The sequence below is a fragment of the Saimiri boliviensis genome, chromosome 9, assembly GCF_048565385.1.
Source record: "Saimiri boliviensis isolate mSaiBol1 chromosome 9, mSaiBol1.pri, whole genome shotgun sequence".
NCBI lineage: Eukaryota > Metazoa > Chordata > Mammalia > Primates > Cebidae > Saimiri > Saimiri boliviensis.
Window position 1 is genome coordinate 57,336,312 of NC_133457.1, and position 22,220 is coordinate 57,358,531.

Consider the following 22,220-nt stretch of genomic DNA (forward strand, 5'->3'; position numbering starts at 1 on the left):
AACTGAAAAGCAATCAATTTATAGATGTCAGCACAGCTGCTTTGTTTTGGATATGATTTGCTCTGCCACATTTGACAGATAATTTTTTATATCTTTGAGATTTATCTTGTTTTCATTGGAATATGCTATAAACTGTTCTGTTACCTTTTACCAGGTGAATGAATTGTGATATTTAGTAAAATTGTCTTTCATAGCCAGGAGATTCCTGTGTACAGAGAGCTAGCATGGCTGTCAGTTGACAGGGTGGTGGCAATTTGTGCATGATACTTATTCAGGAAAAGCATTAGCATGTGGCTTATGATAGCATGGGTTTACACAGAGTTCATCTGATGTTTGAAGGTCACGTTTTTCTCTTTAACAGGTTAATTATGTATGGTTTTGTGAAGGCTATGATACATGCTGACCAGTTGAAAAATGGAGACTTTCATTTCACTGACTGTTTATTCTTTGGTTCACTGATGTCTGCTACAGATCCAGGTAATTGCTCAAATAATATATTTTCTTCTTTTAAGAATCAAACATTTAAATTGCATGTTGCTCCCAAGACCATCACCTGAGTCCACATAATAATTTATATTCCTCTTCACCTTCAGTTGATGTAGCTGTTAGTAATTACAAAAGAAAAGGGGAATATTTTAATAATGCTAAAAAAAATTGGTTAAAAAAGTAATTTTAGTAGTAGGAGAGATCTTTAACATCATTATAGTTTATTTCTCTAGAATATGCTTTTCCAACCAGCGGCCCATAGGCTGCATGTGGCCCAGGATGGCTTTGAATGCTGGCCAACACAAATTCATAAACTCTCGTAAAACATAATGAGATGTATGCACAGATCTTTTTATTTGCTCATCAGATAGCATTAGTGTTAGTGTATTTTATGTGTGACCCAGGAAAATTCTTCTTTCAATGTAGTGCAGGGAAGCCAAAAGATTGGACACCCCTGCTCTAGAACATGTAGCCATTTTGAGTTATCATCCTGAATTTTTCTCCAGTCAATGTAGCTTCTCTTCTTTTGAGATTGTTGTATTAAATTAATGGTTTAAAGATATTTTAAAACATTATTTACTACGGTACCTTTCAAGCACATCAAACATAGGGAGATAGTAAAAAGTATTGGCATACACCCTTCAGCAATTATCAAATACAGGCAATCATCTTGTTATACCCCCTCCACACACTCTCTCTCTCTCATCATGACTGGATTATGTTAGAGCAAATTCTAGCCATCATATTATTTTCTTTGTAAATGTTTTTAAAGATGAGAACTGCCATTGTAAGACCCCAAAAATATTAATAATCATTCTTTAATAATGTCCAAAATCTGGTCATTGTTTTAATATCCCTAATTGTCTTATTGTCATTATTTTTATAGCAGTTTGTACAAATCAAGATCCAAACAAGGGCTACATATTACAATGGATTGATATGATAGTTGAGCCTCTTTTAATCTAGAAGTTTCCCTTTTGTTTTTTATTTTCTTGTCATTTATTTGTTTTAGAGGTAATTTGTCTTGTGGTTGAATCAAATACAATTCCTTAAAATACTCCTCAGTGCCCTGTAATTCTTATAAACTGATGGTTAGATCCAGAGGTTTAATCAGATTCAGGTTCCACTTTTTTGACATGATTACTTTAAAGGTGGTGCTGTGAGCCTTCTATTGCATCACCTCAGGAGGCAAATAGTGATTGGTGACTCACTGTCAGCCTGATCCATCACATTATTGGATTGCTATTCTAGGAAAGACTACCAGAACATACCTGTAGTTGAACAAGATGGTTTTATTACTTGTTGCAATAAAAGTGGATAACATAGGGAACCATGTTACATCTCAGTGGGTATTAGAAAGGACTTATTATAGGACCTGGGTTTATGTTTGGTTATTTTAGTGAGGGTTTAAGGCATCAGGGCTTTGGTCTGGATTCAATGCTGTCAGGAAGTGGGAATAACTCCAAGACTGGGCATCTTAGTTAAGTCTTATTTAGAAGGAGGAAAGACTTGATTGAGCCTAAAGCTACAATTGGTAAAGAAGCAGTGGTAATTCACAATAGCCAGGATAGGGGGATGTTTGGTCAGTTTTGTGGTTTGGACAATGTTCATCATTTGTGTTTAGACATAATTACATAGTAGTACTCTTTTTGTCTGGGTCCATCATGGTCACAGAATAACCTTGCCTGATGTCATTCTGTGAAGTTGTTTTTGTTCAACAGGAGAATGCCAAGGCCTAGCTAACAGTATCAGACCAACTGTTGAATGTTGTAAGAATCTTTCTCAGCTAGGAGCAGTGACTCACGCTTATAATCCCAACCCTATGGGAGGCCAAGGTGGGAGTATTACTTGAGCCCAGGAGCTTAAGACCAGCCTGAACAACATAGGGAAACCCTATCTCTCCAAAAGATAAAATAAAATAATAGCCTGGTGTGGTGGTGCACACCAGTAGTTCCAGGTATAGCTACTTGGGAGGCTGAGATGGGAGGATCACTTCTCAGGCCAGCATGATTGGCACCACACAGTGACTTTTATAAATGTAAAATATCAGGCTTGACCACAGACCTAATGCATCAAATGCTAGAATTTAACAGTATCCTTAAGAGATTCATATGCACGTTAAAGTTTATGAAGCTTTACATTTTAGAGTTGCCCATTTTACCCAATAGCTTTAATATCCATTGATGGTTTTTGCTTAAGCCATATTTATTAGGGGTTACAAAACTAGTGGTATGCTAATCTAATCCTACCTTTTGCATTTATTAGCTGGTGGTACTCTCCTTAATGAAGTAGTTTTCCAGTTCAATTACTTCAGTACCCAATGGTATAATTTAAACAACAAAAGCAGGAGAAATAATCCATTTTTTTCTCTTTATTTACTAATTTTCAAAGGAATATGTTGTGGAACATTCTTCACATGTGACCAATGAGATGAGCTTTTAAAAATGTATCATTAGGCCGGGCGCGGTGGCTCAAGCCTGTAATCCCAGCACTTTGGGAGGCCGAGGTGGGTGGATCACGAGGTCAAGAGATCGAGACCATCCTGGTCAACATGGTGAAACCCCGTCTCTACTAAAAATACAAAAAATTAGCTGGGCATGGTGGCACGTGCCTGTAATCCCAGCTACTCAGGAGGCTGAGGCAGGAGAATTGCCTGAACCCAGAAGGCAGAGGTTGCAGTGAGCCGAGATCGTGCCATTGCGCTCGAGCCTGGGTAACAAGAGTGAAACTCCATCTCAAAAAAAAAAAAAAAAAAAAAAATCATTATGAGCACATGGATTTTTACATAGATGATATGTTTCAGTCTACTGTTGTCATTGTATTCTTTTCATGATCAAAATATTCCATTTTTTTATAAGTGAGAGCCCTTCAAGTTGATTCTATATCCTTTTATTAGAACCCCAACAGTTTTTGATAGGTTTCATGCTTTTGGGTAAGACTAGATGTTTCAACCTTACCTTGTCTATTTCCTGCACCCTAACTAGGAATTTCCCATTTCTCCAAAAAGCTTTGGCTCTTTCTAAGAGGGAAATTTAGCTGAAGATCGTAATCTGGGCACTAAGAGATTGCATTGCTGCTGGATTGGTCATTGTTTTTAGATCTTTTATTAAAAAGAGAAATTATATCACAAATTCATAAGATTTTCAGTTAAAATTTAGTATTATAGGAACTTAACTGCCTTGAATTTTTATTTACATTTTTATTTTCTTCTGCCTACTCTTTTTCTTCTTACACATTAATATAATTTCTTACTTGCTTAAAATATATTCTCAAAAGCATTACATATACCGTTACTAAAAGTGTAATAACTAAAACTGCTTATGATTTTATTGTGGTTATTTTTAACCTTTGGATATATCCTGCTAGTGATGTACGGTTAAAAATGACTCCCTGTTTAAAATCACTTGGAATAATTTCTCTGTGTGGTTAAGCCACAAGTCAACATATAATAATGTTCACTTGTTTTATTTTGATCTTGATTTTTGTTTTAAAATTAGATTATTTATAGGACTCTAAAAAGAAAACCACAGGACAAAATAAGAGAAATCTAGCTTCTCTCCCTGTCTCCTTTACCCTAAATTTCCAATGATTTTGGTTGGTTTTTGGCTTACCCTTCCATTTTTAAATGTAAGCAAATAAACATGCACACATTCTGCTATATGCTACTATGCACGTGGTTCTTCACCTTACTTTTATTTAGTTAACAATATTTTGAAGGTCTCTTTATAGCAATATTTAAGAATCTTTCTCACCTGGGACCAGTGGCCCATGCCTATAACCCCAACCCTATGGGAGGCCAAGGTGGGAGGATCATTTGAGCCCAGGAGTTCAAGACCAGCCTAGACAACATAGGGAAACCCTGTCTCTCCAAAATAAAAAATTACAAAATAGCTTTGTGTGGTGGAGCACACCAGTAATTCCAGCTATAGCTACTTGGGAGGCTGAGTGGGGAGGATCACTTGAGCCCAGAAGGTTGAGGCTACAGTGAGCTATGATCATGTCACTGCACTCCAGCATGGATGACAAAGACCCTGTCTCAAAATAGATAATAACCATCATCTTTCTAATTCTGTTCAGTAGTTGAAGAGTACCCCATAGTTTATTCAGTCAGTCTTCTATCGATAAAAATTTGGGTTCTTCTTCTGCAATTATGTATGGCATTGAAATTAATAGCTTTTCACATTTTGACAGTGTTTCTTTGGGAGAAACTTCTGGAAAGAGATAATGGTAAATGCATTTGTAATTTCCCTAGATGCCAAACTCCTCACCATAAAATTTGTACAATTTTGCATACGTACCAGCAAGGTATGACAACACGTGTTCTTCACAGTCTTGTCAAAACTTGGTGCGGGAGGGTTATCCATATGAAAGGTGAGGGTTTATATATCCCTGTAGCATAGCTTCATACTTTTTGAGTGTTTCTATTATGAGCAGGATTCTATGTTTGTATTTTTGTATTTTATTATGAGTAAGATTCATATGCTTAGGAGACATGAAATTTTTGGGACAAAAATTTTTTCTATTATGTATATATGCATATATTATATATTTTCTATTTGTATTTATCCCTTTCCAGTAGAGTCATTAGACATTTCAAGGTTTAGATGCCCTAATATGTTAGGAATATTAATCTTTTGTCTGTAACATAAGTTACAAGTAGTTTTCCTGATTTGTCATGTTTTATTTTGCTTATGGAATAAGGGGTGGGGGCAGTTGCTATATGATGAAAGAACATGAAATGAAAGTGAGTCTTAGGTTTGGAACCCATGGCGTAGATTGAAGATCAGAGCTGCACAGTGGTATACAGGGATAGAATGCTCTCGCCTCAGGGTTAGAAATGGCCTTGTCACTATGTCATTGCCAGAATATTTCACCCTCATATAGCCCAAGGGAAATGCAGAAGTCCCTTGGCAGCTGCTGGAAGCACGGACTCAAGACAAATATATTTTCAGCCCATCTAACTAGTTAAGAATGTTCTCTTCTGCCATACATAGATATTCTGCCTTTCAGGGTCAGGTCTCATTTTTGTATCACCTTTGCACAAATCTGCAAGTTCAAAAGCACTGCAACTAACACTCCCTGGTCCCAACACTGAAGGCTGAGTTTGTTGCCTTCTACTGAGTGACTCAGCTAGCTCTAAACATAACTGAGTTGTAGTCAAGCCTTTCTCCTTCCGTGGCAGGTGATGCACCTGAAGTTATGTTTAGATAGCACAGGAAAAGCAATTAAAATGGAAAAATAAAACATCCAGGCCTGGCACAGTGGCTCATGACTGTAATCCCAACACTCTGGGAGGCCAAGGCACGAGGATTGCTCGAGGCCAGGAGTTCTAGATCAGCCTAGAAAACGTAGCAAGACCTTTTATAAAGAAAGAAAAGAAAAGAAAGAGAAAGAGAAAGGACGCGAGCGAGGGAGGAGGGAAGGCAAAAGGAAAGAAGAGGAGGAGGAAGGGAGGGAGGGATCCAACTTGGTAAAATGCCTATTTATTTCCATTGTGTAAAACAACTGAGCTGACTCAGTTGTTTTAAAAATACAATATTGGCTCATCACCATAAAGAGCATCCTGAGGCCCAAGTCCACTTTCCAAGTTTGGCATGGACCAGCTGTGCGACTTTGGGCAGCCACTTACCCTCTCTAGATTTTATACATTCTTGGAAGTAGAAGGTATTGTTTCTCATTACTTCCAACTTTTTTTTTTTTTCTTTAACAGACGAAACTGACTCTTCATCTGCAAAATAAAAAATTTTAGCTAAAGGTCTAATACCCTTCCAGATCTAACATTCCATGATTTTTATTCTTATAAGACTGGTTTTTATTTAAGACATGCTTTTATTTTGGAGAAAATAAAAGTCAATCCAAAGACTGCTAACCTTATATTCTGAGGTTCCAACCTCAAATCAACAAATGCTAAAGATGATCTCATAAGGTAGAAACCCACACATGAATAGGAACCCTTAAATTCTCCACTTTTACCGGGAACTAATGTTATGTTAAAACATGCTGAACCCAATCTCTGCTAAATTGGTGCAATTTAAGATCTTCAACAACCTTAAAACACCTAGTTAATCTTAACCCACAATTATTCATTTATTGCCTAAATTATTGTGACTCATTAATTTATGAGAGGGAACCTGTGCTCTCCAGGTCTGATATTTCTTGGCCTTTTAAAATTAATTCTTTCCCATTTAGCCTTAGCTAAATATTAGCTAGGTGTTATTTCTTTTATATTCATTTTTTATGGATACACATTTAGTCTTAAATTCTTCCTGCACGTTTCAGACTCTCAGCCAATTTTTGATTTAGCTTCATTTGGGATTGTTTGACTATAATTTAATTCATTTTATTTCCTCCTTTTCTTACTGATGAGGATCTTGCTGATGATGGGAAGGTCATCAGGGACAGAGAGAAATACACAGAGCGCTCAATCAGTGAGCCAGCTCTTCTGGTATGTGCAAAAAACAGAGACTAGGAGGATGGGGAATGGGAGAGAAAAGATAAACAAAACTCAAGGGAGCAGAAACCCCAACTGGAAATCGATGATTTGTTTAACAGCTCTCATTTTGCAATTGGCCAAAGCTTGTCAAGGTGCTGTCTAGCTTCACACTATCCTCTTGTCTCTTTCATTGTTGTCTTGGGTTCCCATTTGGTAAATTTGATGATCCAAGACAATTTTGATTAGTAAGTCAGAAATATACTTTTATATTGGGTAGGTGAGATAAAGAGGGAGGTATTTAAGGTGTGTAAAGACACGTGGAGATGCCAGCATATCCATGTGCCTTGATCATACCAGTATTGTGGCTGCCTCGGGGTATTTGCACTTGTTGCTCCCTCCCCACCTTCTTCAGGTCTATACTCAACCATAGCCTCAGTGAGAGCCTTTCTTGCTCACTCTATCAGATATTGCACCCCTTCCCAAAACACCCCAATCACAGAGCTTTCTATCCCCTGCCCGTGCCTTACTTTCTTCCCATCTCTAATCATTAATCACTATTGATCTGTTTATTTATTTACTTATTTCCTGTCTCCTGTGGAGAAGATATTTTTTTCCCATTTTCTGGATTTTTTTTTCCTATCTTTTAAATCTTACAGTTCTGATATCTAGAACAGCAGGTTCTTAATAAATACCTGTTAAATCAGTGAATTAATATAACTTGAGGAAGAAACTACTAGGGTAAAGTGTGTCATGGGAAAGGGGATCTCTTTTCAATTATGAAATGTGAAGCAGTTGAGTATTCTAGGTCACCCTAGAAGATGAGATGTCTTATGGACCCTGGAGGGACAGTCTCCAAAGATGAGGGTGGACTTCCAGCACATAGCTGCATTTCTAACATATAGCTGGACTTCCAGCACTCAGCTGAGTGGCAATATCAGTTTCTGTCCACCAGAGAAGATATATTTAACTAAAACAAAGATATGTGCCTTCCTTCTTGTCCCACTGTGTAGCAAACATTTCTTTCTCCTATTGACCTGATTGTCAGTGGCTGAACATTTTCCAGAGTATGCCAAGCTATGGTTTGTAGACTTGCAAGAAGCAGTTATAATCATGTAATTTTTCTAAGTTGAAAGATGTTCAAAATAGTAGCTTCCTTCGGGAAAAAGAAGAACTCAGCACATTGCATCAAGTAGTAAATAATCACCCAGAAGATGCCAGAAACTCATCCTGATATTTACAGAACTGGCATTTCCTCCAAGGTCTTCAGGAAGCCACTCATTTAAGTATGTGTGTTCTGTGTGTTTTCTCACTCCATCAATTGTCCTGTTTCCTATTTGGATTAGAGTGTCTTCATTTTACATGATGCAGCTGCATTGAGACTCAAATACAGCTGCACTATTTTGAACTCCAGAAGTATTAATCCAGTATTCAAAACAAGAAAATAATTCTTAATTCAGAGACTTGTCCAATTTTTCCCCTAGAAAATTAATCCAGGATGTCGTGATGTAGGTAACATTAGATAGGGCATAAGAGATGCTGTGTCTGATATGATACTTACGAGATTCATGTGGCTGCTGAACCCTAGAAATGTGACTGGTCCAAATTGATATGAGATGCAAGTATAAATACACCCAAGATTCCCAAGACATCATTTGAAAAAAATGACACATCTCATTAATAATTTTATACAGTATTCGTTACATGTTGAAAGGATAATATTCACTTAAAAATGAGTTAAATAAAATATTCTATAAAACTAATTTCCTCATTGTTTTAACCTTTTTAAGGTGACTAGTAGAATATTTAAAATTACATATGTGGCTTGCATTATATTTTATTGGACAGCACTCCTACAAATACATGTAAAAATAAAACTGTTGGAAACCAAAACCATGATCCTTAATAGAAATACTGTAGTAATTTAAAATTGAGTCTTAAGTACAGATGTAGTGTTAAGTACAGATACAATGCACTGCATAGATTATGCCATTTGGTAAAATATAGGCAATTTATTTTTATGAGATTGAATTAATATGTCTGAGATTTTCTTTCTAAAATCTCTTCTCCCAGTCTCATTTTTCTGCTCCAATACATAATAACCTATAAAATGGTTTACACCCAAGCTTCAGAAATAAGAGAGTAAATATCTGTATGATTCAAGTATCATATATGTGCCATTTAAACCATGAATACTGTAGCCTTTGACTTGGGGACAGCGGATTAAATAAACTCCTGTCCAAAGATGTCAGTTGTACTCTTTTTGTTATAATATAAATACGTTTTTAAAGCTTGACAATCCCAGCATTGTTTTTGGAATGCCTGTTACTGTTTTGTCTTATATAACTTATCTCAGGTTCAAAAAATTTGATATTTATATTATGTTAGCCTGGCTACAAAGAATATTGACACATTTAATATTCCTAAATTGGGTAGACTCAATATCAAAAGTAAATATTTATCTAAAATGAGTAAATGGAGACAACCTGCATATCCAATTGGAAAATACAGTCCATAGTTTTTTTCATCAAGTTTAGATTTAAAAAATCTAGTTGATGTAAATTATTAGTTTACTTCTCTCACCAAACAAGGCAAAATACACAAGTGCTTAATAGGATCTATTTCTTTATCTGTATCATCATCAACACTAGATAATATTTAATAACTAGATCATCACAAATGCTTCACAGTATAAAAGACCCATTGAGTTTTGCACAGTACATAGTAAGTACTTATCGAATAAATAGAGCAGTCATTGACTATTGATGAAGAACACTGTTCATGGTGTGGGACAGTCAGGTTTAAATCTTCATTTTATCTGACTCACTTGAGCCTCAGTTACTCCAAATATAAAATGGGGATATAAGATTTATTTTAAAGGTTCTTGATAAGGATTAAATAAGATAGTGTCTTATTTTTATTGTTATGTTGACATTATTTTTAACCTGTGCTAAGTAGGGGCTGCTATTTTAGCCTCAGTATAATACAGTGAGATGTGTACGTTTTTGCTTGTTTTCATGATAATAGTGGATTTCCATGATTCTTCCTACCTGGTTAATTCTCCCGTGACCAACTATATTCATTTGTGAGTTGCTTGGTTAAAGTTGGGAGTATGGTATACGTACTGTGGTAATTTTGCTTTGAATGAAACACAAATATACTTTGATGTCTATTCTTATAGATGAGAGGCAGTAATTTTTAAAAGCAAATCTCAGACATTGTCATTTTGGTACGCATCTTTAAGATTAATTAAGGACACGGTTCCTATGTGTCATGAAGCCATTATCCAGCCTGAAAAATGTATTTTGGTACTCCTGTCTAAGATTAATTAAGGACATGATTCCTATGTGTCGTGAAGCCATTATCCAACCTGAAAAATATTCCATAATCCATTGGTGTCATCTAATAACCAATCCATACTAAAATTTTCCTTATTTTTGCCCTTTGCCTTTGATAACCCAAACAGGTTTTACAAATAATATTTAGTTGTCTCATCTTTGCATTCTCCTTTAATCTACACCAGTGCTTCCTCCTACCTTTTTAAAAAATGCTATTATTGAGAAAACTGGGTCAGTTATAAAAGATGTACCACATTCTGGATTTGTCTCCTTCCCATGATTTCATTTAATTTTTCCTGTATCCTCATATTTCTGTAAGTGAGAGTTAGCTTCAGAAAGTCCTGATTATTTAGATTCAAATTCATCAGTTTTTGCAAGAATATTGAATAGGTGATGCTTGGGCAATTGTGTTACATCATATTAGAAGCCACACAATGGCTTTTAGTCAGACTAAAAGTCTCGGTGCTGACTTTTACTGATGCTAAATGTGACCAATGGGTTCAGATGGTGACAGCCTGATTCCTCCTAATAAATTTCCCTATAAAACTTTTGTACAATGATTTCATCCATTGATGCTGATTGTTTGAACCTATTAGTTTCATTAGAATTAACAAAATGGGATTCTTTTCTATCACTTCTTCCAAATTATCAGCTAGAATTATTCTTGCAGCAAAAATGTCCTATATTCTTATTATTTTGAGCCGCTACTTGTATCATCTAAATGGGATGTAAAGATCTTATCTAGATCCTTGGTCAAATAATGTGGCCATAAATAAATTTACATTTTAAGCATACAGTTTTAAGCAAAACCACAATTCCATCATCACACCTGAAATATTAATAGTAATTTAGTGGTAAGCAAAATAATGGCCCTTCAAAGATGCCCATACCTTAATCTTCAGAATTTGTGAATATATTACCTTAAATAGCAAAAAGGGATTTACAAGAGTGATTAAATTAAGGACCTTGAAATGTGGAGATTACCCTGGATTATCTGAATGAGTCCAGTTTAATCACATGGATCTCTAAAAGTTGTGAAACTTTTCCTGGCTGCAGTCAGAGGAAGATGTGACTATGAAAGAAAGGTGCATAGAGATGTAATATTGCTGACTGTGAAGATGGAGGGAGGGGGCTATGAGCCCAGGAATGTGGGTGGCCTCTGGAAGTTGGAAAGGGCAAAGAAACTGATTATCCTCTTGTGCAGCTCTGCTGAAATCTTAGTTTGATATAACTGAGACATGTGTTGGACTTCTATACACAGAAATGTAATAAAGTTGCATTATTTAAAGTCACTAAAAACAAAAATGGCAAACTAATATAATTTTAAATATTATACAATATATAGTTTAGTTAAAATTTCTAAACTTATACAATCTTTTATAGGTGTTTTCATTGATCCAGACAATGTATGCACAATGTATTTAGATATAAAATAGAATGATTTAAAAGATTAAAAGTGTAGAATACTTTTGTGGAAAGAGATGCTTCTTTTAATTTACCACCCTTACTTTATAAAGGAGCAAACTAAGGTTTAGAGGTTAGTGACTTGGCCCTAAGACAGTCGTTTCAAAACTTAACATTACATTACAATCACTCTTAAAAATTCATGAAGGTCAGCAGTGGATTCTGGAAAAGTAGTGACCTTAACTTGGCTTTCTTGCCCTTTATTACTTATTGTAATTTATCTGATTTTCCTAAGGCAAAGAGCTGTTGGTTCCTATATGCAATCAAGTGCTGGTGAAGCCTTGAGCTTTGTGCAAACCCTTTGTGTTATCTGAAATAACAGATACTGAGCTTTCTCTACCATGAGCAGCATGAGCCTCTCGATACCAGTTTCAAAGAAGTCTTTAGGTGGAGACTGGAAAGCTATGAATCCTGAAAAGATGTTTGGGTTGTAGAAATCTGTGGACCTTGGTGACAGGAAGGTGGTAGTCGTTGACATTAGCCTGCATGAATGAATTTGATTCCTTGCTTCCTGGGTAAGGGAGCTGTCTCCTCCAGGTGCCTGAAGGGTAGCCCATCTGCTTCTCCATCACTGGCCTATCTTCTGCCACTCACAGGACTGCTGCCTTCTGCCACAGGACTGCTATCTTCTGTCCAACAAACAGTCTTAAACTCCAAAAAGCCGACAAAGAAAGATAAAAACATGTCAAGACTTTTCAGCAGCCTGAGAGAGGAAGCCTGGTCAGAATAAACAGAGCACACACCCAGGGAATAAGTTCCTGAAATAATCAGAACCTAATTTGAACAACCTTATAAAAGACCTTACAAAAAGAACTCAGCAATGTTAGTTGCACATGGTCAGAAATTTTGTTCACTAATGTATTCCCAGTGCATAGAACTATAAGCTGTCTCAGAGGAGACAATCAGTAAATACTTGTCAGATAAATTAATCCATCAAAAAAATAATAATGTTAGGCAGAATATACCATGAAAGTGACAGTGGTACAATATCATGAAACCCATTAACATAATCTATTACATCAATACATGATAAGAGAATAAATATATAATCATATCAGTGAGGAAAAGACATTTAGTAATATGCAGCAGCATTACTAGTAAAAATTCTAAGTAAAAAAGAAAAAAGTATTTAAATATAATTGAAAGCATTTCCCAAAATCTAATACCAACTATTATCCTAAGTGAAAACTGGAAATTGGATAATTGACAGAGGTTTTATTTATAGAGGACTTGTTGCAAAGTTTATTTGTAGAATAACTACAAATAATAGTGCAGGTCTGGAACTTGGGAGTAGCCAAACAGTTATCACTCTTAGGTTCAAAGCAGTAAGAGAGAGTGGTCACTAGAACTCAGTGGGAGGAAGTTTGTGGAATACGTCACCTGGTGGAGAGGAATAACCTTCTGTTCAGGGACACTTTTAGTTCAAGGTAATATTTCAGGGGGAAATGTCAGGGAATAAATACCAAAGTCATTTTTTCTACCCCTCCTCTAATCTCTTCTGGGGCTCCTCATTGGCCAAACTCAATTAGAAGCTGGAGGGCATAGGCACCTATTGATGTAGTTCATGTGGTCAGTGTCCTAAAGCAGAGAATATGTAAAGGGAAAAATCGAAGATAATGGCATAGAATTTCTAGCAAATGCAGTAAGAAAAAGAAAAAAAAAAAACTTTGCATAAAAGTAGAAATTACAAAGCTGCCATTTTCGTTGATGTTACTATATTTTTTAAAAAACCTATTAGAATTAAAAACAAAATTTTGTGAGGTGCTCAAAATTTTGCAAGGTGCATTTAAAAAATTTAGCAGCAAGTTTCTAAAAATAAAATTCAGTATCTGTAAAACTTACAACTATTTGGGACTAATTTTAATAAAGAATAAAGGTATAAAATTTTAAGGAATATAAAATATAAACCAAAATATAAACAAATGAAGTCACAACGTGTTCTAGGATGGGAAGATTTAATTATGGACATACTTTCTCTTTTTCTTCTTCCTACATTTTTTTCATGGAGTATTTTTTAAACAATGAAAAATGTAGCAAACTATATATAGTCCCTGTTACTTTTCATAAACCTTCCAGCAGTTTCTAAATTTCTCATTCTATCTGAATACATCCTTTAAAAATATTTTTAATGTCAGTTTATGTGTGACAATCTTTCCAAAGCCTTGTATGCCTGAAAATTTTTCATTATGCCCTGACATTCAAGAGCAATTTGTTTAGATATAAAAGTATAGATTCAACATCATTTTTTTTATTCCTTCAAATATTTATTTCTCTTCATTTTATTTTAATCCATATCTGGTACTTTTATTACCTATATGTTACACCTCTATTTTTATCTCTCATGTCTCTTAACATTTTAAAAATATACTTTTATCTCTTCCATCTGTCTTGCTTCCTGCTGCAAGAGTTCCTCAATCAGGTTTCCCATTTATCTAACTCATTTCTTCAGTTGTATCTGTTATAATATATTCCATCTATTATGATATTTTTTCCAACTGCTATGTTTTTCATACCTGACATTTCTTCTTATTTATTTATTCTTTGTGTGTTTAATATACTTATTTAAAATGTTTTATATATTTATTCTAATACTTCTGTTTTTTGTTGCTTTTCTCTAAGTTGTTATAACCTTCAGGTGTCTAGTTATTTTTCACTGTTTGCTCATGTTCCTTTAGGAGTATCAACTATTGAACTGGCAATATGTGTTAGAGAAGGGCCTCAAAACTACAGTTATCATCCCACTAACCCAGTGTAGTGACTTGAAGCCTTGGAAAATATTAACTGTGAAGACATTTTTTGCTCGTTACCACTGGGGGAATGCGCTGGTGGCATTGGACGGGTAGTGGGCAGGGATGCTGCTAGACTTTGAAAATACACTAGACAGCCCCCAACAGCAGATAATTGTTTGGTCTAAAATATCAGTAGTGCCAAGGTTGAGAAACCCTGTCCTAGCCAACTTCTCAGGTTGGGATTTAGGCCCTAAGGGAGAAACAACATTGATAATCCATTAGCCCAGGATTTGCAGGAAAAGAGAATGCCTAATGTTGCTCAGTCTCCACCTGTTCTTATCAACTCCTTACCCCAAAAGATCTTTTGCACTGATCCTGACGTAACCCCGGTGAACACCTGCCCCAGTTTAGCCAGTTGTGTGTGCTTTGTGTGGCAAGGAGTTAAGCAATGATTACTCCATGGAAATGTCACTGAGCCAAATGGCAGAGTTTAAACAGTTTTTTTGTTTGTTTGTTTCCTGATTTTTTCCTTTCTTTCTCTCTCTCTCTCTCTCTCTCTCTTTTTTTTTTTTTTTTTTTTTTTTTTTCCTGCTGTATGTAGCTCCCCATTGCTGGATTTGCTCACTCTTCCCACCTCCCTTGCCTCTTTCCTGCACACACCAATCCAAAACGGTGCTTCTTTTCCCTGGGGTTTTCTCATGGCTTTTGTCGTTATGTTAGTTTCAACTCCACTTTTCTCTATATACGTATTATTTTTATTTTTTTTCAAGACTTTCCATCCAGTAACGTATCTATATACTTTCTTCACCATTGACTTTGTAGAGGAAGGCAGTAGCCAATGCTATTATAGTTCACCATCTAGGTGATGAAAAGAAACCTTCCATGAAAATTCTACTTTCCTCCAAATTCATATAAAAACTTAATCTAGGCCGGGCACAATGGCTCAAACTTGTAATCCCAGCACTTCGGGAGGCCAAGGCAGGCAGATCACCTGAGGTCAGAAGTTAGAGACCTGGCCAACATGGTGAAACCCCGTCTCTACTAAAAATACCAAAAAAAAAAAAAAAGCTAGATGTGGTGGCACATGCCTGTAATCCCAGCTACTCTGGAGGCTGAGGCAGGAGAATTGCTTGAACAAGGGAGTCAGAGGTTACATTGAATCCAGATTGCACCACTGCTCTCTAGCCTGGCAATAGAGCAAGACTCCATCTTTAAAAAAAAAAAAAATTAATGTGATTTAAATGAAAAGTTACCACTTTAAACATTGAAACTGGATAAAATTATCTTAAAACTTATAAAGTGGAATAAAAGCATGAGGCAATCTGCCTAACCAGATATAAGAACATACTACGATGCCATTATAATCAAATCAGTGTGCCGTTTTCCTCAGAATAGCAAGACTAGATGATCCAGATGCAGATTTCAGTAAAAAATAAGAATTTGACAGAGGTGGTATTTCAATTTAACAGGGAAATGATGGTTTATTTAACAGATGGTACTTGCACAATTCACCGGCTATCAATTTAGATGATAAAATTGAACACATATAACCATTTATAAAAATATATTTAGAAGAATTAAAATGTAAATAATGAAATTTTTAAAAACTACTGCAAGAAAAATCTGTAAATCTATATCTACAGATTATGGCTATAGAGACTCTTCTTAAAGAATGGAAAACCAGAATCCATAAGTAAAGCATAGATATATTTGAATATATAAAAAGAAAATACATTTAAGTGGAAAAGACATCATCAACAGTCAATAGAGAGCAACACACTGGGGAAAATTATTTAAATACAGAGGACAGAATATTACTATTTCTAATATACAAAGAATACTTTAATATGACAATCTGGAAAGAAGTAACAGAAACACTGACAAAGACTATGAAGAGGCAATTCATAGACACACAAATCCAGTTGTGCCTCAAGTGTGAAAACTTATTCCAACTCCCAAGAAGTCATGGAAATGTAAAATAAAGTAACAGTGTATCATTTTACCCGGAGCAGTTTGGCAACAATTATAATACCAAGTAACAGTCATCACTGGCAGGGATGCAGGAAAGAGTGGACTTTTACACATTTCTAGAGAACATTTAAATCATTAACAGACTTCTGGAAAGCAATTTGGCAACAGCTATTATACCTTAAAATATATAGCCCCTTTTGACCAAGCAATCTGACTCCTGGGAGGCTATCTCACACAAGTAAAACCACAGGTGCTTAAGGATCTATGAACAGAGATGTATAGTGCATCATTTTTAAGAGGATAGATTGTAGGACATCTATACAAAATTGTGTATCTATTTTAAAAAATAATCAGTGCTCTTCCAGTTGACTTGAGAGTTTTCCAGCAGGCATTGTTGACTATGTAAAGTAAAATGCAAAAATGTATGTAAAACATGATTCGCATTTTTAAATGCAGAGGTCACCCTTATGAATCTATATGTAGATAATTGACCGTGTGTGTGTGTGTGTGTGTGTGTGTGTGTGTGTGTGTGTGTGTAACTTTTATATTGAAAAGTGGGACTTGTGAGGTATAGCCACAGAAACTGCTTTTTTTTTTCTCCTACTCTACCCTTAAAAGTATTGTTTGGGACTACTCTTCTCCCACTTGCTGGAAAAAATATTTTGTTTGTGAGTTGTAATCACAGACTCAACTCAGTAATGAATATGTGCAATCCCATGTAATAATGCAAGGCAAGAATCAACCAGCATCCCACTGTGTCCCCAGACTCCATGTGTGTCATCTTAAGCTGTCTGATGTTCTAGGGGAAGTCTCTTTTCACAGGCTTGAGAGGTGCAAACAACCCCAGCCCTCCCCATGTGGGAGTGGAGATTTACAACTCACGAATAGTAAAAGAGCTCCCTTCACAAATCTTAACCTCTAGTCTAGCATCTTTCACATTCATAAATGGCGGAGAGGTTCAATGGAGTCATGTAACTGGTTTTCAGACATGTGCTTTTAAGATTATACATTGCACTACATAAGATGGATTTTTGCTTTGTTCCTCAGTTTAAACATCTAATTTAACATTGTTACAAGTTGTGTGTGATTGTTACAATGAGAATTTTAGTATAAAGAGAAATTGGTAGGAATGTACTAGGTCAGGGATCCCCAGCCCCCTGGGCCACAGACAGGAACCAAGCTGCAAGACAGGAGTGAGTGGCAGGCCAGCGAGCATTACCACCTGGGCTTCATCTCCTGTCAGATCAGCAGCAGCATTAGATTGTCATAGAAGCGTGAACCCTATTGTGAACTGTGCACGTGAGGGAGCTAGGTTATGCATGCCTTGTGAGAATCTAACACCTGATGATCTGAGGTGGAACAGTTTCATTCCGAAACCATCGCCACCTCACCTTCCTCCCCAGCACCCGCAGGAAACCTATTCCTGGTGCCAAAATATTGAGGACTACTGTACTACATTGTAAAATTGGGTTCCTTGGGGAGAGAGGAGATATGAGTTTAAGAGAGGAAGAGGTGGAAAAAAGAGAGACATACCAAAAAAGTAAAGAAAAAAGACTATTTAAAGAAACAACTAAACAAAGGGTTTGCATGTTATGATCATATTTATGCATTTATGTAGAAAGACATCGGTATACTTGAAGACTTCAAAATTACATAAAAGTGAGAAAATGAACCAATCATTTTTATATCATATTAGCAAATCACTCTGAAGTGTGATTAGAAAATCTTAAAGGAAAGTCCTCAAACTCAATATGATATTGTGTCTGCCATAAAGTGAAAAAAAAAAATCAATGACTTCTCATATCACATGTAAGTCACACATCTTGGCTTGCTCCAGCAGCTAAAGTGTGCTAAGAATCCCAATTCTTGATGAAGCCCTGAGCCCTTGTTGTTGGCTTTCATAAGGAGACTACTACTGGCTCCTGTTAATTAAATTTAGAAAATTTACTGTGGCATTATCCTGTCTGGTGCCTAAATTAAATGCATGGATGATAATTCATTTATTGAAATTAGAATCCAGGAGGAATATAGATACAAAGTCAAAGTCACTGTTTAGCTAATGCTTTGCCCAACCAGCCTGTACTTGACAAGTGATAGCACTATGCTATTTTTATTATTGGGAGTTTAGGAGACCTCAGGTCTAATTTAATCCCTGTTACTATGCACAGGGCATATGACTGATGTACAGGGAAAACTCAAGGTGGCCACTTAAACTTTCTAAGCCTTATTTTCCTAATATATTCCTAGAGGAATTAGATGATTTTTAAGACTACTTCTTGCTCTGTGTTAGTAGGTTCTCCAATGTGAGTGAACATAAAACTCGCTTGGAGAGTCTGAAAGTACAAATTATGGAGTTCTACCTCCTGAAATCCTGATTCCATAGGTCCAGGGTCAAGTCCAACACGCTGTTTCTAACTAGCGTCCTGTGGATACTAGTAACACTCGTCCACAGCCCTGAGGAATATAAAAACTGAATGAAATATTTGCTTTTCTCAGTAAATGTCATGAATTATTGAGATGAAGGAGGCTCAGTACTGTTGTTTTTGGACTGAAATAAGTATCAGTTATTGTACTAGTAGGACCTGTAATTTCAAGGGTGCACACCTTACACTTTATTATAATTAGAATTTTTATTATCATATAGTTCCTCCTCAGAGAAGGTGAACTGCAGGAGTCCTAGATCCCAGTAGAAAGTGCTGTTTAAAAAAAACCTCTGAGGCTTCTACCTCTGGGAGTAGCATCCTCTTGAGTTGCCACCAGCCGTGATGTCTCTTGTCCATCCCCCTTGCCCAAATAAGCTTTCCTAGCATGTACTACCTAAAATCATGGCTAGGTGTCGCTCTAATTCTGGGGCGCACTGGTTTCAAGGGGACGTGTGAAGCAAGGCACTGGCCCTGCTCCTGTGTTTGTGGGTGAAAGCATCTAAGAGAGGCCCTGGGTAACTACATGAAAGGATCCCCGTTAGGGATGTCTCATAAACTAATCCCAAGAGGAATCTTCCACTAAAAATAAAATAGGCACGTAATAGGGATAGAAAAGTTTCCTAAGAATGAGTTTGGGATCAGTGGTCAGGGCATCCTGGATACTGAAAGTGTCTGTTCATTAAGGCAAGATTAGTATCACGGTGAATGGAGCATCACAGTTTAATGCTTTAACTTCTTGGAACCTCACTTTCCACATCCTTAAAATAGAAGCAATCAAAAGAAAACAAAACAGAAAGTATCTTCTATTTCTTCAAAGAATTTTTGTCAGATCCAGTGAAGTGCTGTATAGAAAATTATTTGTAAATCGCTAAGTGTTTTAAAACAAATTTTTATTAGCAGTGAATTCTTCTCAGGCACTTTATTGGCTTTTTAGATAACGCTATCATAACATTCTTATTTACTGATTACTAAACATAAAATTTCCAGATATCCATCTTCTTCCTAAGTGGCCATAATGGAAGAATTTGTTTTCTTACGTTTTCATTACTTGTCCACCCACTTCCATAGTAAATCTCCAATGTAAAGAGATTAAAAAGAAAAAAATTAATAAAATTATATTTATCCTCATGTGGAATTTCTACTTTTTGTAATAGCTACTATATACTTAAACATTTAAGATTTAGAGTATTTTCTTCATGTTTCCAGATGCTAGCCCCCTAGTCATATCAAATGTTAGAAAATGTCAGAAAGACTTTTCTACTAGTCTCTGTTTGGGATTATCTAGATGATAGTTCCTCTGATAGAATATTCAATATTGTTAATATTATTAATTATCAACATAATTAATAAGTATGGTCTTGCTAACTGTTAATGCCCTGTCCTCTGATCCTTCCCTACTCCATCCTACTTCAACCATAAATTATAAAGTCAAATACAGATTCGTATTTGGGTTGGTATTTCACTGATATTTCAAATCAGTTCTACTCCGTTTCTAATTAAATGTTCATTTTCTTTGTGATTTGACTCCCAGTCTATACCCTCAGTTACCACCTATACCTGATCCCAGGTAATGTGTGCCGACAGTCATCATTAATCACAGCCATCTTCTCACTGAGTGCGTGGACACAGAATATGCCTTCTCGTCCAGCTTCTCATCCTGCAGGGCTCCTGAGGGTGGGGTTTTCCCTGTGTGAATTATCCAGCTTGGCAAAACGATGATTACTCTCCCCTCGGCATAATCAGATAGAAGCACTGGAGAAATGTGTAGCATTGAGTTTTCATCTTTTCAATTATTAACACTCGGAGGAAACAAGTCTTCCAAAATGAAAGGCATTTCTACACACTGTGCTTGCAAGTCATTATTTTCATTTAACATTTAAGTAGTAGGAATAAAAGCCACCTTTATCCTTTAAAGTTTGCTGCAGTGTAACTATTCCAGAGGCACATGAACTATCTTACCTTTGATCGTGCTGATAATCTGAAGCCCCTTTCTATTTAGGGTTACTATGGTTACGGCTGCATGGGTGATGTGTGAGCTGCACTGCTGTTTTGATAAAAATAGGTATTAACTACGAATCAGAGCTTTTCATTTCACAGTAATTCTTGTAGAAGCACAGCATATTTTTTAAAGATGGGGGGAGAAATGCCTTTTCAAAGAAGTATGAGGGAACATCTGCATAAATAATGGTGATTGGTCATGTGTATAAAAATATTTTTAATTAAATTCATTTTAATTAAACAGGGCATTTTGCTGAATCCCTCTCTGCTATTTGCACCAAGCTTGGCCTTGAGGAAGATGGCTGATTAACAGACCCAAGAACCTATAATTAAAAGCAGAACTGTTATTTTTGGAGAAAAGCCTCTTCAGTAAGGGTGATTTAATTGGGCTGTCTCTCATATTTTTTCTTTCATCATGGAACTCCAGATTTAAATATTTAATTTCTTTTAACACAGGAGAAATGATTACTCACATTGGCACATCAGAAAAGTTTTTATTTTTCAGGTTTGTTTTCCTTCAGTTTCTCTGATCATGCTCTCTAATCACTGTTGTATTTCAAAATTTAATTGTGTTCTTCATTTATTTCTTTTGTTTGGATCACATCTTTTTAAAATCACGTACCTTGTTCTTTTTCACCTTCTGGCCCTCTCTGCCTCTGCATTTGAGTTTGAGACTATATTATATTTGTGGCTTCTCATCACTGTTGTTATCAATATTCTACACAAGAATTGAAGAAGAAACTGAGTAATTTTCTATTCATAGACAAAAAAAAAATTTAAGATGTAATTGACAAAGCCGTTCCTTCAGTACAGGGCTGGCTTAGAGAACAAAGACAACATTCATTTAATATCTGCTAAGCAGCATAGGAAGAGATCAAGATGGTTTTATGCCATATTATAAATTTTAAAAATGCTCACATAAAGTTCATGTTTCTGAATTATTTGCTCTGTCATCTATAAAGAAAGTTGGATGACTCTACTTTTAGCATCTAATATCTGTTAGAGAAAGATTGTGTTGGTATTGCTGTGAGAGAACAGAAGCAGTGAGAGATATTCATATGTTTTTATTGAATTCCAAGGGGGGAGAAATTACACCTCAGAGGGAGTCAGAGGATATTAGACCAGAGTACCTCCAACTGAAGCCGGTTGCTTCTAGACACCACAGACATACCAGCCATTTTGATTATGCAATCTGTGTTTCAAACCCGCACAGAGTGTCATTTAGCAGTACTTGGCAGGATTTTCTGTGTCTTTACAATTCAGTGTTAAGCACAATGGTATAGTATCAGTTTAAAACCCTCTACATAAACCTGTGTCTATAAAACACCATCATATAAACCTAAATTCTATTATTGAGCAAATTTACTCAGAAATAAAAATA

At 35.9% G+C, this 22,220-nt stretch overlaps 1 protein-coding gene across 2 annotated transcripts in view; it reads left to right on the forward strand.

Moving 5' to 3' along the window:
* SLC9A9 (solute carrier family 9 member A9) overlaps positions 1-22,220 on the forward strand; it is a 565,509-nt gene that overhangs the window by 154,640 nt on the left and 388,649 nt on the right. For both annotated transcript variants that reach the window (XM_074405917.1, XM_074405918.1), the window contains exon 5: positions 362-477. In XM_074405917.1, coding sequence (XP_074262018.1) covers positions 362-477 — 116 coding nt within the window. The remainder of the gene's footprint in view (positions 1-361; positions 478-22,220) is intronic.